General features: G+C 41.8%; 1 protein-coding gene across 1 annotated transcript in view; it reads left to right on the forward strand.

The window, feature by feature from the left end:
• Nucleotides 1-8,775: 8,775 nt before the first annotated feature.
• Nucleotides 8,776-25,609, forward strand: part of ttc29 (tetratricopeptide repeat domain 29) — a 283,106-nt gene continuing 266,272 nt past the window's right edge. The window contains exons 1-2 of the mRNA XM_033021387.1: nt 8,776-8,828; nt 18,950-19,173. Of these exons, the coding sequence (XP_032877278.1) occupies nt 8,776-8,828; nt 18,950-19,173 (277 nt within the window). The remainder of the gene's footprint in view (nt 8,829-18,949; nt 19,174-25,609) is intronic.

A 25,609-nucleotide genomic window follows, 5' to 3' on the forward strand; every position in this document is an offset into this window, starting at 1 on the left:
TCAGAAGCATAGGGGAATGGAGCAGACTTAGGCCATTCGGCCCATCAAGTCTACACCACCATTCAATCATGGCTGATCTATCTCTTCCTCCTAACCCCATTCTCCTTCCTTTTCTCCATAACCACTGGCACCCGTACTAATCAAGAAATTTTGGGAATCCCGCACCAGCATTCCCAAGTTCCTTTGCACCTCCGATTTCTGAATTTAGAAAATAGTTTATGTCTTTGTTCCTGTTACCAAAATGCATGACTCCACACTTTGCTACACTGTATTCCATCTGCCACTTCTCTGCCCCGCTCCCAACCCGTCCAAGTCCTTCTGCAGAGTCCCTGCTTTTTCTACACTACCTATCCCTTCATCTATCTTCGTATCATCAGTAAACTTGGCCACAGAGCCATCAATTCCTTCATCCAAGTCATTAGTATACAACATGAAGAGTAGCGGCCCCAGCACCGACTCCTGCGGAACTCCGCTGGTCACTGGCAGCCAACCAGAAAAAGCCCCCTTTATTGCCACTCTTTGCGCCTTCTGCCCTCCAGCCAACCTGCTATCCATGCCAGTATCTTCCCTTTGATACCATGGGTTCACATCTTCCTTTTCAGACTCACGTGCGGCATCTTATCAAAGGCTTTCTGAAAATCTAGGTCAACAATATCCACTGACTCTCCTTTGTCTGTCCTGTAATTTACTTCCCCATAGGATTCCAGCAGATTCATCAGGGAAGATCTCTCCTTTACAAAACCATGCTGACTTCGGCCTATTTTATAATGAACTTCTGAGTATTCCATAACCTCAGGACTCTAATGTATCCTGCTATGCAAATTCACCATATGTCCCTCCCTGCCCCAGTCCCTCTCTGCCCCGTCCCTCCCTGTCCCTGTCCCTCCCTGCACCTGCTCCTCCTTGTCCCTCCCTGTCGCTCCCTACCCCTCCATGTCCCACCCTGTCCCTATCCCTCCCTGTCCCTGTCCCACCCTGTTCCTCCCTGTCCCTGTCCCTCCCTGTCCCTCCCTGTCCCTGTCCCTCCCTGTCCCTGTTCCACCCTGTCCCTGTCCCTCCATGTCCCTCCCTGTCACCGTCCCTCTGTCCCCCTCCCTCTGCCCCTCTATCTGTCCCCCTCCCTCCCTGTCCCCGTCCCTCCCTGTCTCTCTCCCTCCCTGTCTCTCCCCCTACTGCTCCCCCTTCCTGTCTCTCCCCCTCCCTGTCTCTCTCCCTCCCTGTACTCTCCCTCCCTGTCACTCCCCCTCCCTGTCTCTCCCCCTACCTGTCTCTCTCCCTCCCTGTACTCTCCCTCCCTGTCACTCCCCCTCCCTGTCACTCTCCCTCCCTGTCTTTCACCCTCCCATTTTCTGTCCTTTTGTCTCTCGCTCTGTCTTCACAGCTTGAACATTTAAAGAGCCCTTGGTTCTCTCATGTTATAGTGGATATTAGACCTCAGTCAATGTCTGTATTTAGGCCATGAACTGCCTATAATCCCACTCTTTGCCTTCTGTCATTCAGGCAATATACTATACTGTTGGCCAGCACAATCTTTGTTAGAAAAGTATTCTTGCAGTTATAACACAAATGAGATATGGTGGAAAATTTGTTATAATTACATGAATAATTCATAATGGACAAGGCTTAGTTTCATTGTAAGCTAAACCCCATCTCTCGATTGCAGAATTTTGCAATGGTTACAGGTAATTATTTATTTGCACTCTCCAAATAATTTTCAAAAATAGTTTATAGTGGTTTAGTGATTATATTAATGGGTTCTTATCCCCAAAGCTTGAACAAGTGATTTGGAGATATGAGTTCATATGTTACCATGTCAGTTTATAACTTTCAATTCCATTAATTTAAAACACATTTAGAATAAAAAAGTACAATTTTTAATGGTTGCTTTGAAATAAATGGATTGTCATAAGTCATAGTCAGAGAGTCGTAGAATCTTACAGCACGGAAACAGGCCCTATGGTCCAACTCGGCCACACTGACCCATTTAAACTAGCCTCATTTGCCCACACCTACCCCATATCCCTCTGCATTTCCAAACCATGTATCTGTTCAAATGTATTTTTAATGTTGTTGTACCTATTAATTCTCCTGTACCACACTCCCTGTCTTATGCTGTTAAAAGTCACCTGTGCGTGTTGCTTTTAGCTGTATCAGCCCAAGCCTTTGTGCCTGGAAGTGCCATGATATACCTTTATTTGCTGTTATTCGAATGGGAAATCTTTGAGGAAATAGCAGGATAGATAAATGAGAGTCAGTGGATCTTGTTTATACTTTGGATTTTCAGAAGGCCTTCAATAAAATGCCGCACTCGAGGTTGATAAACAAGATAAGGGTGAAGATACTAGCATGGTTAGAAGATTGGCTGAATGACAGAGATCAAAGAGTAGGATTAATGGGGCTTTTTCTGGTTGGCTGCCGGTGACTGGTGGTGTTCCACAGGTGTTAGGTCCGCTACTTTTTATTTTGTATAATAATGAATTGGAACTTGGAATTGATGTCTTTGTGGTCAAGTTAGATGATGATACGAAGATAAGTGGAGGGGCAGGTAGTGTTAAGGAAGCATGGAGTTTGCGAAAGGACTTGGACAGGTTGGGTGAATGGGAAAAGAAGTGGCAGATGGAATGCAAAGTTGCCAAGTGTGCGATCATGTAACTTGGTAGTAGGAATAAAGGCATAGACTATTTTCTAAATGGGGAGATAATTCAGAAATTGGAGGTGCAAAAGGACTTAGGAGTGCTGGTGTTGGATTCCCAAAAGGTTAATTTGCAAGTTGAATCGGTGGTAAGGAAGGCAAATACAAGGTTAACATTCATTTTGAAAAAACGAGAATATAAAAGCAGGGATGTAATGCTGAGGCTTTATAAGGCACTGGTCAGACCGCATTGGGAGTATTGTGATGAGTTTTGGGCCCATATCTGAGGTGGGATGTGGTGGTGTTGGAGAAGTCCAGAAGACGTTTACAAGAATAATCCCAGGGATGATTGGGTTAACGTATGATGAGTGTTTGACTGCTCTGAGCCTGTATTCAATGGAGTTCAGAAGGATGGAGGGGAGGATCTCATTGAAACTTACCCAATAATGAAAGGCCTAGATAGAGTGAATGTGGAGAGAATTTTTAGATTCCACACTATAATTGCACTAGAATCTAGGACCAGAGGACACAGCCTCAGAATAAAAGGGCATACCTTTAGAAAGGAGATGAGGAGGAATTTCTTTAGCCAGAGGGTGGAGGATCTGTGGGATGCTTTGCCACAGACAGCTGTTGAGGCCCCGTCTTTGGGTATTTAAAAGCATAGATGAACAGATTCTTGACACAGAAGGTAGTTGAGGCCAGTTCATTGGCTATATTTAAGAGGGAGTTAGATGTGGCCCTTGTGTCTAAAGGGATCAGGGGGTATGGAGAGAAGGCAGGTACAGGATACTGAGTTGAATGATCAGCCATGATCATATTGAATGGCGGTGCAGGCTCGAAGGGCCGAATGGCCTACTCCTGTACCTATTTTCTATGTTTCTATGTTGATTAGTAATGGCTCTGTCCAATGGTACGAGTTAATTCCAAGAGCTCTCCCGAGTTTAAAAAAAATCAAACTCGTGGTAAGCAAGGAGACTGAACGTAGCAGGTACATCGGAGCTCGGGAACGTCTCTTAGCGGCTCGTAACGCTGATGGCAGCGGCTCGCAACACTAATGGAAGACTCGCTAACGGCATGTAAGCTCGGGAAGACTCGTGAAGATTTTTCAACATGTTGAAAAATGTCCACGAGAGCCCCGAGTACCGACGAGTGGCCATTACCGTAAATCTGCGAGTTCGAATCAGGGCAAACTTGGGAGAGCTCTTGGAATGAACTCGTATCATGGGACAGGGCCATAAGGGTGTTAAAAGTTATGGGGACATGGCAGGAGAATGGGGTTGAGAGGGAAATATAGATCAGCCATGATTGAATGGCAAAGTAGACTCGATGGGCCAATTGGCCTAATTCTGCTCCTACGACATATGAACTTATGAACACCATGTTGTGAGCCCGCCACTTCTCAATATACAACCCCTATAATTTTCTAAAGGCAAATTAAGTTAAGGCATCATTTGGTTAACGTAATAAGCTGCTTTACTCCACAGTACAGCATTAAATATGATAAAAGCCACTTGGTAAAAGGAATACATTTTCTCTGTACATTTTGTTCCAAAGTAAATACACAGCCCTGTTATCGAACATTAAATTCACTAAAGGGAGTAGAATTGCTGTAGGCCAGTTTTTTTATTTGAAGTCAGGACCAAACACAATGCTCTTAATCCATTTAACGACTGGAGTTTTACTTTACCAATGGAGCACTGTCCTTGCCCATCTGATACAATCATCAGCTACTTCTTCTCCAGTCTCCTCTTTCCACTATTTGTACCCAAATGACTATAATGCTGTGTGTTTTAGCCTTGTCTCCAAGTTTGGTGTTAGTTAATATATGTTTTCTTCAGTGAGCTCCAAATCTTTGCTCTAGCTTCCACTTTAATTATGTACGCTCAAATACACAGCGCATTCTCTGATCACCTCTATTTTATGTGTTTCTTCATTCAGAAACTTCTGTATTTAGTATTAATGTGGGTTTCAGAACCTCCATTTGTAATTAATGTTTAGTATTTATTTCAGCATGATTTCTAGTAGTATTGCACCTTTTTAAAATGTTTGGAAAAAATGCTTTGGATCTATCTCCATATATTTAGCTGTATATCTGCAGACTGCAAAAACACTCCTGAGGGTCATTGAAGGGAGGATGAACAGAATTTAGGATGCAAGTGGTTTTGTTATTTTTGCATGTGAAAAAGATAGCACTGTCTTAACTACCAACTCCCACAACTCTGTGCAACAAAGTGTTGCATGACTTTCCATGTACTTAATAGGACAGGCATACCAATACTGTGTAAAACTCACAGTTTCCTCTTTGATGTTTTGTCACCAGCACACCCCACCTTCTTAAAGCACCATTTTCACAAATATCTATTCACAATGCATGAAAAGCAGAATGATGGAGAAGAGAATGATGAAGACCCAAGCCACCTCGGAGTATTAATTGCCTTTACATGCAGACACTAATATATGCTGGATCCTTACCCATTCTCCTCATTGCACTGAAGCTCTTCTTAAAAAACACCTGCTGTTCTTCACTGCACTGCATGTAACTTGTCTGGGCTCAAGGTCCAGTAACTTAGAGGCCTTTTACCACATTTCACCCAATGTAAATCATGTAACTTAGGTGCTGAATCCAAGTTGCTTGGAAATTAGTTGCAACAATGTTCTATTGTCACTAAACAGTAAATTTTAAGGAAATTTACTTCCATATTCAAATTCAAATTAATGTTATTTTGTGGTACACTCAGTGCCATAGGTATTTATAATTTATACATTAAAGTAATACCTATTGTGCAATTTTATTTTTTTTTGCACACATCCACACATCAGAATAAGATTTAAACAGATATTATTTTGAAATTATATCTGATTCAAATATATAATTATTAAACAAAAATTAAGTTAACAAATTAAAATATGTTTAATTTTGTTTCTTCTACATTTTGACAAACTAACTTGTTCTCCATAAGTAGTTTTTAATAACAGAAATTACTGTGAACATAATTTAATTATGGAAAAAATGCTAATGCAGAAAATGAGCAAAAGGATCCAGAACAGTGTTTCTCAGCAGTGACTCTTAAAAGAAAAAGTTACCATGCCAATCTCACAAAACATTGTTTTCTTGACTCGTTTTCCTTTACAAACTAATTTAATTTACAGACACTTCAGAATATATTTAAAATTCAGTGCCCTTTTCTCAAGGCCTCCTCAGATATTAATGCGTAATTAGGCTCTGCAATTGTCTACATTTCCAGCAGGTGCTCCCAGAGATTACAGATTGTGTGGATAATGTTTGATGAACAATAAATAATTGGGCTATTGGAATCTATTGGAACACTCTATTTGTTTGAAGATTCCAAAATAAATGGAAAGTTAGCACTCCAAATACGCAGCTATGGTGTTTGAATCTCCAGTGGTGCAATATTTCATGGTGAATAAAAATCTAAAAGCATTAGATACTGGAAATCTGAATTGAAAACAGAAAATGCTCAAATGGTAGCAGATCTGGCAGCCTCCATGGAAAGAGTATTAGCAATATTTTTTGTTTTAGTTCATGGTGAATGCTCACCTTAACTGCTAAAAAATGAAGCCTAAACTACCTCTGGAACATCTTTAGCACCTTCATCTTCCTCCGTTCGCCCTCTTGCTAAATATCACACACATGCACGGGTGAATTATCATTTCTGGAACAGCTGCAGGCTGACTAATGTATTATCTTGCTAAGGTGGTGTGGGTTCATGTATCTTGCACCACATTGATGTAGCATAGATGTCCAATGCAGTGAGGCATGGCATCAAGCTAGCATCAATATTGTACATAAAGCATACTAACTGAACCAAAAGATACCTCAGAATTGTAGTGGCCAAACATTAAAAAAAAATGTTCTCCAAATTTACTGTGCCATTTCTAATGAATTTTTGGAGACTGAAAATTTGCATTTATCTCCACTTCACTTTGCCAAAATTAGCATTTAGTCAATAACTTTATTTGAATTATTGTGAAGCCAAATGAGACAGCACTGGTCTGTTTTTTTTCTTGCACCTTTCAGCTCAAACATATTACTTGGTACCCCAGCTTACTAGAATTGTATCTTGAGGAAAGAGGAGCAAGAACAGCAGAACATCCAGAGGCTTACTGAAAGGGGGTACTAAGAATGGACCCTCCAAGGCTACATCCCCCTTTATCCCTGTAACACCTACAGCAATATGGTCTCTTGCACGTTTGGACTTCAGTATTAGTCGTACATTAATTTTCCTGGGTTCAAGGCACCAAATTTCGCTCATTGAACTTCTCTACATTCATCTTGTTGCTTAAGATATGGTTCATGACACCAACATGATGGGCCAGCTCATGAAAAATTACGAGACAGAGTACACCACAGCTGTGTTGCATCCCAACTTGGTTTAGGAACAGCCCTGCTCAAGAACAATAAATTGCAGAGAGATTTGGATGTTGCCTGGTCCATCACACAGACTAGACTCCCTACCATTGACTCCATCTATACTTCATGGAAAAGCAGTCAAATGAAAGACTTGTCCCACCCCCATCATTCCTTCTTCACTCCACGCCCGTTGGGAAGAAGATACAGAAGCTTGAAAGTGTGCACCAACAGACAAGGGGATCAGCTTCTTCTCCTCTGTTATCAGGCCTCTGAATAGTCCTTCCATAAGTTAGGATTCTGTCCAATTCAACTCTTCCTCATCATGAGCATTAGACTTTGTCTCTGGAACAGTTGCACTACATTGCAAAGAGCTACATTCTGCACTTTGTTTTTTTCCCTTCGCTCAACGTATTCTACTTGTGTTTGGCTTAATATTATTTATCTATAGTATTATCTGATAGCATATAAAACAAAGATTTTCACTGCACCACAATGTACGTGAGACAATAGTAATATAGTTTAGAGATACAGAATGGAAACAGGCCCTTCATCTCACCTTGTCTGCACCGATCAACTGTTGCCAAATCTACTGAATGTTTAGTTTAATTTAGTTTAGAAATACAGCATGGAAACAGGCCCTTCGGCCCACGAGTTCATGCCAATCAGAGATCCCCTCACACTAACATATCCTACACACGCTGGGGACAATTTACAATTCTACCAATCCAATTAGCCTACAAACCTGTATGTCTTTGGAATGTGGGAGGAAACCAGAGCAGCTGTGGAAAATCTACATGGTCAAAAGGAGAACGTACAAATTCCATACAGACTGCACCCTTAGTCAGGATCGAACCCGGGTCTCTGGTGCTGTAAGGCAGCATCTCTACCGCTGCACCACACATTTAATTTTTATTTCAGAGTTCCTGCATCTGCAGTTTTTTTAATTTTCATTATTAATATATTCTATTGCTGTTTAACTTCACCCAATTTAAAGGTTGAGAAACAATAGAGAACAGAGAGTTAAATATATTGGGTTAATTAGAATAAAATTAGAAAAGGACAAGAAAGGGAAAGAAGTGTTAGATTAAGATAAAAGAGAATTTCCTCCTGGTCCTCCAATTCCTTCCCACATGCCATGAATATGTAGGTTGGTAGGTTAATCGCCATGTTGATTTGGCCAGATGTGTAAATGAGAGGTAGAATCAAGTGAGTAGTTAATGCGTATGTAGGGGAAATAATGTTGGTTAGCATAGGATTGATATAAATTGGGTGGTTAATGGCCCATATCTTTTTATGACTATGAAATAGGAAAGACTGCTGGTCAGGGCACACATGGATCACAATTCTTGATAATTCTTATGTTTGTGATTTCAAATTTTACTTCAACATGGTGCTGAACCTCATTTTTGAATGTATACTAAGCATAACATATATTTATGACACAGCCTCTCTATTGCTCTTTTGCCACATTACTATAATAACAGGCAGTGCACTTCTAGTGCAAGATGAGCATGCTTCTTGCCTGCCAAATTGGTTCCTTAAGCACCAGCAAATTAATAGATACATAAAGGTGTCACAAGGAATATTTTAGATATTGGGGGAAAGACAAAGTACCAAAGTATGGAGGAAGCGGTTTGGGAGGAAGGCCTATGGGAATTTGGCACTGAAGACTATGTAAAAAAAAAAACTAGCTTCCTGATATAATGTAAAGAAAAGGACCAAAACAAAATGATGACAAGAAATTGTGTTTATTTTCCTCATCATTTGGAACATGGGTGTCAGTGGCAAGGCCAGCATTTATTGCCCATCCCTTAATGACATTTGGTAAGTGCTGGTGACCCACTTTATTGATCTACTGTAGACCTTTTGGCATTAGTACCTCTACAGTGTTGTTGGGTTGGAAGTGCCAGTATCTATACCCAGCAATAATCAACAATATATTAGTGACAGAGAAAATGCTGGAATCTATAATACAGGATGTCATTATGCAATACTTTGAAAATTATAATAGAGTTGAGCAATGGTAATATGGGTCTAATGAACACAAATTATGTTTGATAAACCTGATTGACATCTTTGAGGATGTGTCTAGTAGGATAGTTATTGGGAGATCAGTGAATCTAATGCATTTCTATTTCAGAAAGTATTCAATAATGTTCTGAGTCAACTAACTGCTTGACACAGTCATGCTCACAATCAACATGTCAAGGGACTTCCATCACCAACAGAACAAACATACCAGTTGGGAAAATAAAAAGTTATGAAAGTGGGTGATGATAGACTGGAAATCCTGAATATTGACCCAGGGCCCCACAATGTTTCATGGCAACAGGCTAAATGTAGGGAAACCTGCTTCTTACTGCCTACTATCCCCCTCAGCTCATAAGTCATATTTTCACATGAAGAATCACTGTGAATCACTGAAAGTAGCATGGCACTGAATATCTTTACTGGGTAGGAGACTTTAATCTCCATCATCATGAGTGACTTGGTAGAATCACCACTGACCGAGTGTGATGTGTCTTAAAGGACATGGCTGCCAGATTGGGATTGAATAAACATGACTGCTAAACATACATAACCTCATCTTCACCAACCCACCAGTTGCCAAATAACCCATTTAAGACAGCACTGATAGGAGTAACCACCACACAGTCTTCCTGCAGACAATGTACCATCTTCCATTGTATTGTGTCACACTTCAGTCACACTAAAGGGGAAAGAACAGGCTGTTCTAAATTGGGAATTCAATTTGGTGCTATGAGCCAACACATTATCTAACCTTATAATCCAGCATATCACTCATTTTATCTTGATAATAAGGCATCAAATGTGGAATGAGTAATGCAGAATTGCTTACCTAAAAGTGTTCCAGTTTGGCAAAACATCTATATAACTAAAAGTCTCATCTTGACCACTTCCTGTCTGCGCTGTATATTGTTTTAGAAAAACGGCATCCTACAGCGTTATGATTTTTGGCCATCTTACTCACAGTGCTCCCCCGCTGAGGCAGCCCTGAGGATTTTTCCGATCGATGAAAAATAAAAAAGTTATGAGTATTTAACAAATCTTGATCAGCCCCTTCTGGGGGGAGGGCAGGACTATAAAACCCCGGATGCCTGGACGTGAGTTAGTCACTCTGAAAGATCGCGAGGGAGAGGCCACAACTCTCTGCTGTGAGTCTACTGAAATGTGAGTCCACTGAACTGTGAGTCTACCCTTTATGTGCTTTATGTGGTTATGAGGTTTATGTGGTTATGTGCTTTATGTGGTTAAGTGCTTTATGTGGTTAAGTGCTTTATGTGGTTATGTGCTTTATGTGGTTATGTGCTTTATGTGGTTATGTGCTTTATGTGGTTATGTGCTTTATGTGGTTAACCCTTTATGTGCTTGCAATAAATGATTTGTTAGCCAGCAATGTGCTTGCAATGAATGATTTGTTAACTCTTCATGTGCTTGCAATAAATGATTTGTTAACTCTTCATGTGCTTGCAATAAATGATTTGTTAGCCAGCAATGTGCTTGCAATGAATGATGATTTGTTAACCCTTAATGTGCTTGCAATAAATGATTTGTTAACCCTTAATGAAATTAAATGAGTTGTTTGGCCTGCCCTGTGCTTTTGCTTTGCCTTTGCTTTGCTTGAGCTCACCTGAAATGAAAGCAAATGGATTGTATTGTTGGCTGGTCCCACCTGCCCTGTACTTTTGCTTTTGCTTTGCCTTTGCTTTGCTTGAGCTCACCTGAAATGAAAGCACACGGATTGTATTGTTGGCTGGCCCCGCCAGCCCCGTGCTTTTGCTTTTGCTTTGCCTTTGCTTTGCTTGACCTCACCTGAAATGAAAGCAAATGACTTGTATTGTTGGCTGGCCCCACCTGCACTGTTGCCTGACTTGACTTGAAATGGATTGACTTGACATGAAATGGATTGAAATGGATTGTTGGCCCTGCACTCACTATGCTTGACTTGACCCACAACACCCATGTTAACGCTCCAGAACCCCCCCCCCCCCACTGGCCACCAATATTGGAATTGGTGGCAAAGTGGATATTGCGTTGGGGGACCAGCTGTCCCGTGTGAACCTGGGACCCAACGGGTCCCACTTAGTCTACTAGAGTTACTATATGCTTGCTAAACAGCAAGTACAGCACACTGTAGACTTATGTAAGGGCCTCCAATTACCAAAAGATAAGATCAAACTTATGCAGTCCTGAAACATTTAGTCATGAATGATGAAAAGCAGTTAAATGGTTAATGGGAAGAGAGTCAAGGGTGCTTTATTGTCAAATGTCCCAGATAGAACAATGAAATTCTTACTTGCTGCAGCACGTTGAACACATTGAGACATGGGCGGAAATTCCGGGACACACACACACACGTCCCCCCCCCCCCCCCCCACCAATGTTTTGTAATCTGAATTTTGAAATTTGGTGAAAAAATCTATTAAACATCTCTGCTTTCCGCGAGACAGTGGGGGGTGGGACTGATGATTGAGGGCGTCAATTTGACGAGAGAGATGTCAGTCAGCAGACAGTGGAGGGGTCGGGACATGATGATTCAGCACGAAAATTGGAGGTGGGAGGTGTCAGTTAGAGGCTGAAGTGGGGTTATGGGACTGAGGATAGAGCGTGGTGTTTGGAGGAGGGAGACATCCTGGTGGAGCAAAGATCATAGAGCGGTGTTTGAAACGTCCCGTTCGCAGGGCCTTTCATCGCCCGACCCAATACGGCTTAAAATCGGCCACAGGATCTTCCATCGCCCCGCGGTCAAATTGCTGCGTCGAGGCAATCGAGGCTCCCGATGTTGAAGCCCCTGCCGGGGATGAAAGATCCCATGGCCGGTTTTAAGCCCCATGATTCGGGGCTGACGAAGCTGCTATTGCTGGAGTTCGGAGTTGGCCACTAACCAGGGTAATTCCCGATGTGATCGTCCACAGAAGCCTCCGAAGCCTCGCGTGTGTGTGCATGCGCGTGCGGCCACCAAGAAATTGTGACCCCCTCCCCCAGGTTTTGACAGGGATTTCCGCCCCTGCATTGAGAGAAGGCTCAAAAACAAATCTTGCTCAACATGTCAGCTCCAAATACATGTCTGAAGCATTTTTAAGTAAGGACGTCATATCTGTGCATAAAACTTCAGGTGTGGCCTCAGTAAAGCCAGTATAATTGGAATATAACTTGGTTGCTCCTATATCAAAGTACAGGTCCACGACCGATTTTCCGGCACCTTTGGTTCCAGAGTCTTTCTGGATTACCTATTTTGCTAGAGGTCACGGCCTCCGAGAGGAGTCCAACGGTACTGAACGGTCCGCCCAGGCAGCTGAGGAGCTGTGATATCGGGCTGCAAAGTCAGCCTTGAAAGTCAGCTATGGGAACAGATCTGCCAGCTCCGGCCGGGCTGGAGTTCCAGAGCCCTGGCCGCAGGCGGCAAATTCAACCCACTGATTGGTTACGGAAGTCGGCAATGGGAACGGATCTGTCGGACCACCAGTGCTGGACCACCATTTGCCAGAAAATCGGTGTAGACCTGTATCTTGTAATTTAAGAAGGAACTGCAGATGTTGAAAATTCGAAGGTACACAAAAAAGCTGGAGAAACTCAGCGGGTGCATCTATGGAGCGAAGGAAATAGGCAACGTTTCGGGCCGAAACCCTTCTTCATACCTTTGTATCTTGTAATAAATGCTAAAATACCATTTGCTCTCTTAACTGATTAACATATTGGTCTTCAGAAACTTGCATTGAAGCAGACCTGAGTCCCTTTGAACATTTATCAAACTCTGACTAGTTAAGGTATGCTCAAATTTTTTATTAAATATTTCATTTTCCACATGATATTTTAACTACCCTATGCACAGACGTTCACTCAGCATCCTTGAAGCCTTTCTACATTCTCGTTTGTACTCGCATTCCCACTTCGTTGAGTATAGTGAACAAACGTGGAAGTAAGAAGTTTGATACCCTCAGACAAATTATCGATATAGTGCAGAATCTGAAAATCCATGTCCCAAGCATGAATCCCTGCAGTTCTCTATTAATCATGCTGACCTGAGAATGATCTACTGATTCTGACTTTTTGCTTTGTGTCTAATAGCCGTCTTAATTTATTATTCCGAATACCACATCCTCCACCTAGAATCGTTAATAAAATGTAGTGTTCAAACTCGGAAGTTGTACCAGATTAAATGTAGTGAAAGCCTGAAATGAGCCAATCTTCATTTGATTCGTTGAAAAGGACAACAAAGGATTATAAACCCCATAGAATACAAAGAACACACCTTAATAAACGAAAAGAGTGGGGGGGTCTAGCGCTCCCTAACTTTATGTATTATAATTGGGCAGTAAATATTAAAAATATGATTCACCTGCTGGACAATTCTGCCCAGCAGGCGGACTGGATTGTAATGGAAAAAGGGGATTGCTCCCCGAGTAATATAGGAGCGATTATCCTCTCACCAATAAATCTGAATAATAAAAATTATAATAAAAACCCAATTATACATAGCACAATTAGAACATGGAAACAAATAAAACAGAATCTAAAATTAAGAAACCTATCTCTCTCAATACCAATAGCCAATAACCCATCGTTTAAACCATCAATCATAGACAAATCATTTATACATTGGGAAAGAATGGGAATCAAAACGCTCGAAGATCTGTATGAAGTGGGAAAATTACTATCATTTCAACAACTACAACTGAAATATAATTTGAAAAATAACCAATATTTTAAATATCTTCAAATTTGTGATTATTTGAAAAAATACACAAAAGACTATCATAATATGCCTTCCGACTTACTGGATGAAGCAATGAAGACAAACGCGGAATCAGCTAACTTAATATCGTACTTATATAATATCATTTTAAACATAGAAATACCCACAACAGATGGAATTAGAAGAGACTGGGAACAAGAATTAGCTATAAACATTTCAAAAGAGAGCTGGGATAAACATTTACTACAGGTGCATAAATGCTCGATCAATGTACGACATACGCTTATCCAATTCAAAACATTACATAGACTATACTATTCAAAAACTAAATTAAATAAAATCTTTCCTAATGTTTCACCAATCTGTGATAAATGTCTGTGTCAAGAAGCTACCATAGCGCACTCTTTTGTTTTTTGTACAAAAATCCAAAAATTCTGGCATGGAATATTTGATATTTTTTCAAAATTAATTAAAATAAAACTGGTACCAAAACCAGAATGGATCATTTTTGGGATATCGGAAGGTATCCCTGAATTAAACGTGTATCAGAAGAATTTACTCAATTACGGGCTAATAATGGGAAAAAAGCTCATACTTAAATTCTGGAAAAATGCGCCCACACCAACAATAAAAATGTGGATATCAAATATGTTTGAAACATTACATCTGGAAGAGATGAGATTCCTCTTAGCAGATAAAGCAAACCAATTCCAAAAGACGTGGTCTACGTTTATGGACCTATTACAAGCATGAGGTGCAATAGTAATTTTAAAAATAAATAAATAAATAAATGGTATCAGGACCTGGCATTGGGAGATAAAACAACAAAAACAGACTTGGTTGGTAGTCTTTCTGCGGAGTTTAATGTTATAATAGAGCGATTGTCCTTACTTTCTTTTTCTTTCTTTTCTAGGGTCTACTTTCTTACTTTACTTCCTTCTCTAACTTCTTTTCTAAGGGGCTTTCTTTTCCCAACACTCTCCTGCACTTCACAACTCTTGCGCACCTTCTTTACTTTCCTTACTTCTATCTTTTTCTTAAAGCTTTAAAAAAAAAAAAAATGAAGCGGTACAAAAAATGTATTAAGATATATGTGTTGTGTGTTATTGTAATTTACCGTACTTCTAATAAAAAAAAAAAAAAATAAATTAAAAAAAAGAAAAGGACAACTTTATAATGTACTAGACTAAGTGGAACCGGTTGTGTCCCAGCATCACATGGGAGGGCTGGTACCCTAACGCAATATTCCACCTCTCCACCAATTCCAATATTGGTGGCCAGTGGGGGGGGGAGGGGGCTTTCTGGAGTGCTAGTATGGGTGTTGTGCGCTGAAGGGACTGGTTGCCAGGGGGCTAGTATGGACATTGTGGGCCGAATGGATTCTTAGGCTGGCACTCAGTCACTCAAGCCTGTTGTGCTGGCAGCTCACTCACTCACGGCTGGTGGGCTCGCTGTTGACTCACAGGGCTATTCCTTAAAATTCCATTTCAAGCAGGGTGCAAAGGCACAAAATTCAAGTGCAGTTTCATACCATTTCAAGCAGGGTGCAAGGGCACTAAAGACAGCGAGTCGTGACCTCTCCCTCCCCCATCTTGCAGAGACTGAGCCATGCCCACACTTCCGGGTTTTATAATCCCTCCCCCCCTCCCACCAGGCGCATTCATGGCATGATTGACAAGAGAGAGAATCGCAACATTTTTTAAACACTAATAACTCTTTTACTTTTCATCGATGGGTAAAATCCTCAGCACCTGATGAGCGGAGGGGGACTCTGAGTAAGATGGCCAAAAAAATCACAGCCATACGGGTAGTGTTTTTACTAGTGTTAGCACTTTCAAAACCAAAGGCAAGGCAGCTAGCTTTAGCACTTTCAAAACCAAAGGCAATGCAGCTCGCTTTAGCACTTTCAAAACCAAAGAAAAGGCAGCTCACTTTAGCACTTTCAAACCCAAAGGCAAGTGCTCGCCTTCGCACGTTCAAAACCAAAGGCAAGGTAGCTCGCTTTAGCACTTTCAAAACCAAAGGCAACACAGCTTGCTTTAGCACTTTAAAAACCAAAGGTAACACAGCTTTAGCACTTTCAAACCAAAACACACTTTTGCATTTTCAAACTACATTTCAAACCACATTAAGGGCACGGACAGGTCAGTAAAACCACTCACAGTTTAGTAGAAATGTGTTCAGTGTTATTCACAGCTCAGACTGCGAATTGCCACCTCTCGCTCCCCCATCTTGCAGAGAACTGAGGCACCTTCACACTTCCGGGTTTTACAGTCCCTCCGGAAGGGGCGTGGCATTCAGGAGAAAAAATCTCGACATTTTTTAAACACTAATAAATCTTTTATTTTTTATCAATGGGAAAAGTCCTCTTGTCTCGCGCAGCGGAGGGGGACTCTGAGTAAGATGGCCAAAAATCACAGCCGTAAGTGGCAGCATTTTTTCCAAAATCAATATACTGAACAATAGGAAGTGGTCAAGATCAGACTTTTAGTAATATAAGATTACTGCACAGGTCATTTTGACAAAAAAATACTATATTGCATTGTTGCATCTTTTTCTCTTTTTTGTTATTGGTTATTGGGGAGTAGATTGGTAGGTGATATTTCTCATGATGTATGAGGAAGGAATACAAGAACATAAGAAAAGAGAAGCAGCTGGCACCACAAGAGTGCCCTAGTGTCCAATAAGATTGTGATTCTCAGAAGAAGGGTCTCGACCCGAAACTTCACATATTCCTTTTTTTCCAGAGATGCTGCCTGACCCGCTGAGTTACACCAGCATTTTGTATGTATCTTCATAGTCTCCTGTTCTTCAGATTCATTTTTGAACCTTCTGATCAAGTACTGCAAAAATTTCTAAACACCTGTTTTCGCTTTTTTGTCATGTATTGTCATAGATTGGTGATTAAAAAATGAATTGAATCCATTTTTGAATAAGTTTGTAACGTTACAAAATGTGGAAAAAGTGAAGGGGTCTGAATACTTTCTCAATGCACTGTAGGTTTCCTCCATTCAAGATTATATTTTCTTTATTTAAACAGATCTCTGCTGATCTCCCATTAACCAAGAACTACCTGCTTCTGTCATTGCCTTAGTTATTAGTTAGGACATTACATCACCACAATGAACTGACTAGAATGATGTTATATAGTCCTACAGCATGGAAACATGCCTTTCAGCCCAACTTCTCCATACTGACCAAGATACCCGATTTACGCTAGTCCCACCTGCCTGCGTTTGGTCAATGTTTCTCTAAATCTTTCTTATCCATGTACCTATCCAAATGTATTTTAAATGTTGTAATAGTACCTGCCTCAACTACTTCCTCAATACCTATTTACCCACCATCCTCTGTATGAAAACGTTCCCCCTCAGGTTCCTATTAAATTTTTTTCCTCTCACCTTAAACATATGTACCCTAGTTTTTGATTCCCCTACTCTTGGTGAAATCACTGTGCATTCACCCTAAAGGGCCTGTCCCACGAGCATGCGACTCTATGCGGCAAGCGCAACCAAACCAGAAGCGAGGGCCGCGCGGAGGTCGAGTGAGTGACATGAAGTTCGAGCAAAGTCCGCGGGAAGTTCGCGCGTGACGTACGGCGTCCCTATTGCTTTTCCATTGACTTAACACAAAAGCTGTGATCGAGGACAGTCAAAAGCCCATAACTTTCTTAAAAATTAAGAGAACTGAATGAAATTTCAATTATAGATTGAAGCATTCTCAAACAAATATAAAACATCTCACTTGGATGACCTGAAATTAAAGCATATAATTAGTTAATGACCTAATTGTAGCTAATTACAAAATTGACCGTTGTGACGGAAATAGTACCACGCATGACATGCCTTTCTGCCCACTACTTTCCCATTAACAATGTCCTGTAGATTCCATTTCTTAAGAAAAGGATATTTTTTTTTAAATAGCCTAAGTATCCAATGAACAAACTAATCCAATTCACACAAGAAATCACAATATAACGTGATTTTTAAATCTCACTGTCATGAATTTATATGCCAGATGGAAGGAATTTAATGTTTAATTCCCATAAATTAATCTAGAAACATCCACTCGATATAATTATTATTTTTTGCACAATGCATGTGGCTAAAACTGTTGTGTATATTTAGTATAAAAATATTGACTATGGATAGACAATAACACAAAATATAGACGATTTAGATGCTCTTATGACATGATTGTCCAAAGTAAAAGAGCATTTTAATCATCTTGCGAGTGGGTGTTTCTGGAAGGCGATCGATTGGAACATTGCATATGTTTGAACCCCATATCGGCATCTGTGAATTTGAACCCCATATCAGCAGGAAAGACACTGCCGGTTCGTATGGAGCCCAAATAACATTTTCACAATGTAAAATTAGATTAAAGCCATCCCAAGAAGCAAGATTATATGTAAAATAAACGACTTGCCCTTTGTTTTGTCCCGTTCTTGCGATTCGTCACGTTGTAGGCGTTGAGGGCATTAGAAGTCGCCTTTTATTTTAATCCAATTATTAAATTGTCTAGCGATTTTAAAAAAACGGGAAAGGAAGTCCAATCGATTTTTCTTCAGCAGCTAGCAGCCCGAGGAAACCGCCTCCGACAAGCAGTACTGCATTTTAATCCCGCCCCCCTCCCCCCCAAGGCGCCAAAGTCGCGCACACGGCCAGTGGCAGAACTGCAGTGCTGCTGAAGGTAAGTTTTGTAACATCGCTAAATACTGAATGGTTATACTGTTGGAGAATATTTATTTTGCATAACCAAGGCCATTTATAGGGAATTACACAACCTTCTGGCTTTGTATTGTGCAAAGTGTAATTTTGAAAAAATGTACCAAGTGGGGAGCTGGTTCCTGGATGGGTGCTTAATAGAAGGCTATGTGAAATGCAACGGGCATTGCAATTTAAAGTCATTGTATTCCAGCTGGTCATTGGAATAAAAGAGAAATCTCACATTTGGAGCCAATCCCATCAAAATAATTCCCCTTTTTTTCCCAATAGTGTATTCTCTCAATATTTTGTTTTTCACCACTCCTTCTACTGGTCACCTGCTTTGGAGCAATTCTTCAATAGTAGCCCAGCCAATTACTATCCCAACCTAAAATTAATGACACATTTCTGCAATGTATGATAATGAAATCACTGATTTATACCTTAAACTACAATATTATTCAGAAAAAAATCTATTTGATTCCTCATGCTAAACTTTGTTTCCACTCTGCCTGTTCCAGTTACAGGAATTCATACAGACACAACATTTGCATCGACATGCTGCAGCAAGGTTATCACAAGTCTTTTTCAGAGTTCACCACTCTGATCCTATATTGGAATGCTGTAAGGGAGAATGCAGGCCCTGGGTCAGACATATGGATGGAAGAACCATTGAACAAACAGCTAAATAAACTGGATCATCTTCAGTATTTCCTTACTAGGGCTGAGGCAGCCGAAAGAGCAGGTAAGTGAGGTCATATTGGTATTGGTTTATTATTGTCATGTCTACCGAGAAACAGTGACAAACGTTGTTGTGTGCTATCCAGCCAAATCATGCCAATCATATCAGTGTAGTGCAAAAGGGGAAAAAGATGCTGTAGCGGCAGATTTTGGACTATATCTTTCAGGTAATTAGCACCCTAGCCGCTAATTGGATGAGAATGGATAAGGGGAATATCTTCGGTACGCATGCAAGCTGCCTCAGAGACCTTCAGAGCTTCTCCATTCATAAAGCTTCAGCACACAGTCTTTTAATGAATATTTTCTTTATTGTAGATAGAAAACAGTAAGATACATCCAAGGTTTTTCCGACTTGTTACGGCAATCTTCTTCGAACTCCAGCTCATTACTTTAGATATTAGAAAGCTCCTCGTGTCTCCGTAACAATAACATGCAATGACATGGTCGAAGGATTAACCTTCTCCATCGTCTCTCCATAACAAATCTAAAAACTAAACTTCTGCGCAAGCAGTTAAGCTGCAAACACGCCCAAAGACACGTTATAAATCCCACCCACATTATAACGGGCAGTCTAAAATTTAAAGGCACATGCCATCCACAATGACATGCAAAACAGGCCAAATGGCCACTACAGATACAAAATGCAGAATATAGTGTTACAGCCACAGAGTAAGTGCAGATAAAATAAGTGCAATGAGCTTCATTGGGAGGGTAGGAATTAATTGTTTCCATATGAGAGAAATCTTCAAGAGTCTGAGAACAACAGGAAAGAAGATATTCTTGAATCTGATCCTGTGTGCTTTCAAGGTTTTGTATCTTTTGTTCGACGGGAGAGGGGAAAAAAGAATGACCAAGGAGTGAGTGGGTTTTGATTATTTTGTTTGCTTTCCCAAGGCAGTAAGAAGTATAGATGGAGTCAATGGGAGGGGAGACTGATTTGCATGATGGGCTTGGCTGCATTCACAACTCTCTGCAATTTCATGTAGTCTTGGGCAGAGCTATTGCCAATATGAGTTATTATGCATCTCACTAGGATGCTTTCTATGGTGCATCTGTTGAAATTGTTAAGAGTCTTTTGAGACATAACAAATTTCCTTTGTTTTCTGAGGAAGAAGAGTTATGCCAGTTCAGTTCAGTTTAGTTTATTGTCATGCGTACCGAGGTACAGTGAAAAGCTTTTGTTGTGTACTAACCAGTCAGCGGAAAGACAATACATGATTACAATTGAGCCATTCACAGTGTACAGATACAGGATAAGGGAATAACGTTTAGTGCAAGTTAAAGCCAGTGAAGTCTGATCAAAGATAGCCTGAGAGCCACCAATGAGGTAAATAGTAGTTCAGGACTGCACTGTAGTTGTAGTAGGATGGTTCAGTTGCCTGATGACAGCTGGAAAGAACCTCCCTGAATCTGGACGTGTGCATTTTCACGCTTCCATATTTTGCGAGGGGAGAAGAGGGAGTGGCTAGGGTGCGACTTGTCCTTGATTATGCTGCTGGCCTTGCCAAGGCAGCATGAGGTATAAATGGAGGCAATGGAAGGGAGGTTGGTTTATGTGATGCTCTTGTGAATCTACAATAATGGCTTTGCAAATTTCTTGCGATCTTGGATGGAGCTGACCCTATACAGTGGTGTCATCTTTAAATATGTAAATAAAGTTAGAGCAGCCCTTGATATCCAGATGTTCCAGGGATAAGTGTAGGGAGATGCCATCTGCCATGGACCTGTTGCGGTGGCGGGCGAATTGCAGTGGATTCTGACTTTCTGGCAGGTTGGAGTTAATGTGCACCATGCCCAGCACCTCGAACCACTTCATGACGTGAACCTATGAATCTGAACCTGAAGAAGGGTCCTGATCCAAAATATCGTCTATCCATTCCCTGCACAGATGCTGCCTGACCCATTGAGTTCCTCAGCACTTTGTGTTTTACTCAAGATTCTCTTATCTGTAGTTCCTTATGCCTTCATGGTGATGGGAGTCAGAGCCACTGGGCAGTAGTCATTAAGGTATATTACCTTGTTTCCCTTTGGCACAGGGATGATAGTGGTCTTCGTATAAAGCATGTGGGAACTTCATATTGGAGGAGGGAGGCATAGAAAATGGTCTGTGTGGTTAGTCTGGAACTCCAGCTTTGTCAGGTAGTCTCTTGCCATCCTTGGTTTGCAATAGTGTACTTAAATTTCCTGTACAGGTCGGACACATCTGACTTGAATGCCTCAAACCTGGAATTCAAGAGGAAGTGGATCTCACTTTTCAACCAAGGTTTCTGGTTAGGGAACACTCAGATTGACTTATTTGCCACGTGTGATATCCTAGCAGTCACTTAGGAGCTTATCTGGTTCAGCAGGAATTGATGCAGGAAGTGCTAGGCTGAAGGGGGATGAAAATAGTTTCAGGAACAATTAATATTTTTGAAAATGTGAGCATAAAAGCTTCGTTCCAGCAAGCTTTTCCTGAAAGTATGAAAACATAATATGATATTTTGGTGAGTTGAACATTTTACCTTTACTTTTATGGAATTTCCATTTTGTATCATTAATAACATAAAAATAGAAAGGGGTCTTATCTCTGAAAGCATATTGGAGAGCAATTTTATTTCACTTAGATGAGTTATTCAGCTTTTAGTTTATATATGCATAGCATTGGATATGTAGCAGTGGCTGTCTGATCATGTATGTAGGCATCTCCTTAAGCAAGAAGATATCAAAGCTGAATAAATGTTGTACTAATTTACAGGTAACATGAAATATATAAGATGACTCTGCATGTATGTTGGAGGGGGATGAGGGAAATTGACTGATCATGCAAATATATTCATGAACACAGAGAATACTGGAAGAAATGCATGGACCAGGCAACATCCATGAAAAGAGAACAAAGTCACATTTCAAATCAATGACCCTTGTATATATTTGTTTGTTCATTCTTTTTAGAGAAAAAGTCATTAATACAAAAACACACTACAGTAAACCGCTGTAATGGTCATTGGGGGGGGGGGGGGGTGAGTAACTCAGCAGGTCGTACAGCATCTCTGGAGAAAGGTCGAGCCTTCTTCAAACTCTCGGTGTGAAATCGGGCCTGAAATCCAGGTAAGTTGATGCCCCCGGCCGCTGGAAGTCTGGGGAGAGGTGGAAATTCTGCTGACCTGCTGAGCTACTTCAGCACTTTGTGTCCTTCGTCATTGCTCAAGTATCGATTGAAGCCATTGCTTGTTATTGGGTGTGGCCTGGAAGTGGCTGAGGAGGTTGTGTTCCCAGCGGTGGTGGCAGTAGGACTGGCCTGGAAGCAGCCAGGGAGGCAGTGCGGGCCGGCTGTGAGGGTCGTCAGTGGCGTCGGCAGCTCTGCCTGGTGGTAAAGGTGTGGCCCGGAGGCGGCTGAGAAGGAGGTGCGAGAAGGCGTCGGCAGCCCCGTTCGGTGGAGAAGATTGGTAGGTCTGGCCTAGATGTAGCTGGGAGTGCGGTGCAGGCAATGGATGGCATAGACAGCCCGGTCTGGTGATAAAGGTAGGTAACATGGCCTGGAAGCAGCCGGGGAGGCAAGGCCAACCGGCATCGGCAGCCCGGCCTGGCGGTTAAGGTCAGTAAGTCTGGCCTGGATGGTGTCGGGGAGGTGGTGTCGCTTGGTGTCAACAGCCCGGCCGTGCGGTGAAGGATGGTGCCACTGCAGGTCTCAGCCTCCAGCGCAATACAGCAGTGGGTCTCGACTCGGAATGTCACCTATCCATGCTCTCCTGACCTGCTGTATCCTTCATCATTGCACATGTTGATCTGCTGTCGTGTCAGGTTCTCTGGATGCTTTCAAGAGAGAGCTAGATAGGGCTCTTAAAAATAGCGGAGTCAGGGGATATGGGGAGAAGGCAGGAACGGGGTACTGATTGGGGATGATCAACCATGATCACATTGAATGGCGGTGCTGGCTCGAAGGGCCAAATGGCCTACTCCTACACCTATTGTCTATTGTCTATTGTGTCGAAATTGCTTGTCAATTTCTATGACTTGTCAATTTCAATAGCCGCAGCAGTGTAATGGCCAGTTCTCACGGTGCGACCTGAAGCAAGATGTCACCCGAGTGAAGTGGTCGTGGTCCAGCACGAGTTCCGCACGATATAACGGGGGGTAGATAAAGAGTTCCCACGGTACTCGGCATTTCTGTTATTTGTGCGAGTGACTTGTCCGTCTCCCGATCTTTCCCGTTAATCTTGAATGAACATCGTGGACTGTAGTGTTGTTAATCACGTGGCACAAATGATGTTACTTTTTTTCACACACTATATTGGTTTTTTTCACCCGAGCTCTTTAATGAGCTGAAGAATAATCTGTTTTTTTTTAGACAAATGTTGTTTGGTGTGATGCACCTTCTCTCAATATGTGCAAGAAGTCGTCTTTTTATTTTGTCAAATAGGAATAAAGACTGTGTCTCACATTGACCGTGATGATTGTCTTATTTTATTATCTACTGAGAGGTGAAACTTTCAGTCTGAAGAAGGCTCTCGACCCGAAACGCCACCCGTTCCTTCTCTCCAGAGATGCTGCCTGTCCCGCTGAGTTGCTCCAAGCAACTGGTGTCTATCTTTAAAGGACTGACCACCGGGCTGGATGTCGGGGCTGGCGTGTTGCGTTTCACAGACCGAACTGTCCAACAGATGGGCACTCCCTCTCAACCACATTCTCTTGCCTTCTCCCCATAACCTCCTGACAGCCGCACTAATCAGGAATGTATCTATCTCTGCCCCTATTCTTCACCCTTTTGACAGTAGTTTTGTTTTATTGGAGACGCGGGAGACAGCGGATTCTGGAATACTGAGCAAAACACGAAGTGCTGGAGGAACTCGGTGCATTTGTGTTTAAGAAGGAACTGCAGATGCTGGAAAATCGAATGTACACAATAATGCTGGAGAAACTCAGCGGGTGCAGCAGCATCTATGGAACGAAGGAAATAGGCAACGTTTCGGGCCGAAACGTTGCCTATTTCCTTCGTTCCATAGATGCTGCTGCACCCGCTGAGTTTCTCCAGCATTTGTGTGTGAGGGTGGGAGTTGGGGGGAGGGGGGGGTGGGGGAGAGAGATAAGGCAGCCTGAAGAAAGGGTCGCATGTCCATTTCCCTCCGTAGATGCTGCCTGGCCCGCGGAGTTCCTCCAGTCTTAGAAACTGCTTTAGACAAAAAGAGACACAAACTGCTGGAGTAAAATAGCTCAGCAAGTGAGGTACCTGAACACTCAAAAATGAAAAAGAATGAAAATGTGATTATTTCACCTCCCTTCAACTATTTTGTGTTTCAGCATGAGAGGGATTATAACATTAGAGACATTCATCTTGTAGTGATGTGTTAATGAAGAATTGCAGACATCAATCTGATAGTAAAAAATATATTTATTTAACAATGAGGTAAAACAAGCACTGACAATCAAACTGCTCAGTTACTCACCGTTCGCAGGAATTCCCACGGTACCCGCAAGAGTTATTACGGATATCGCACGGGCCACTGCGTTCATACAATGTTGCAACGCTCACCAAAAAGTGCTCAAGGCACTCTTGGAGAAATTCAAAAATGTTTGAATTTTCTCCCGACCTTACCAAGTCACACGGCTACCTGCCGTTAGCGCCACGGAGGTCCTCGGTGGTCCATGAATGCCGTACTGCTATCGCAGAAGGTTCCCACGATGTTAAGTCTTGCTTCAGGTCGCACAGTGAGAAAGCCCTTTAACTAGCACCCTGTGTTCTTAAAGAGACAGTGGTGTCTAATTACTGTGGGGATGCTCAGTCCGCTATAACTAAAATCTGTTATAAAAAGGTCTGTAATAACGAGGGTTTACTGTAGTACAGAATTTACTGAATTGGGACATCTCATGTTGTGCTATTTTTTCTGACACCCCTCACTTCAATAATGTTCTTGTCCTGTAACTTGCTGGAAGAGTAACCTGATACATGACAAGAACAACAGGACATCAAGAAAGTTGATGAACAATAGAGCAAACGATGCATTGTCCAAGTAGAATAACTAATTAAGAATTAAATAGTTGAGGGGGAAGCAGCCGGTGAATACAATTACAGAAATATAAATACAGCAAATGAAATATAAAATTAAGATTGAAAAATAATTGGGATAGAAAAGTACATAAACCTTTTAAATAATTTACGTAGTTGTAAAATATCCCCCAAAATAATTCATAACTATACTTTCAGATGTTTACTTGCTGGGTCAGATAAATCGATTGGCAGTCATTGATATTATCATGTTAAGGGCCTGTCCCACGAGCATACGACCTGCATGCGGCAAGCGCGACCAAACCGGAAGCGGGAGCCGCATGGAGGTCGAGTGATCCCCGTACAGGGCCGGTCCCACCAGCATGCGCCTACATGCGGTGAGCGCGACCAAACCAGAAGCGGGGGCCGCGCGGAGGTCGAGTGAGTGACGTGAAGTTCGAGCGAAGTCCGCGGG

The sequence above is a fragment of the Amblyraja radiata genome, chromosome 1 (genome assembly GCF_010909765.2).
Source record: "Amblyraja radiata isolate CabotCenter1 chromosome 1, sAmbRad1.1.pri, whole genome shotgun sequence".
Taxonomy (NCBI): Eukaryota; Metazoa; Chordata; class Chondrichthyes; order Rajiformes; family Rajidae; genus Amblyraja; species Amblyraja radiata.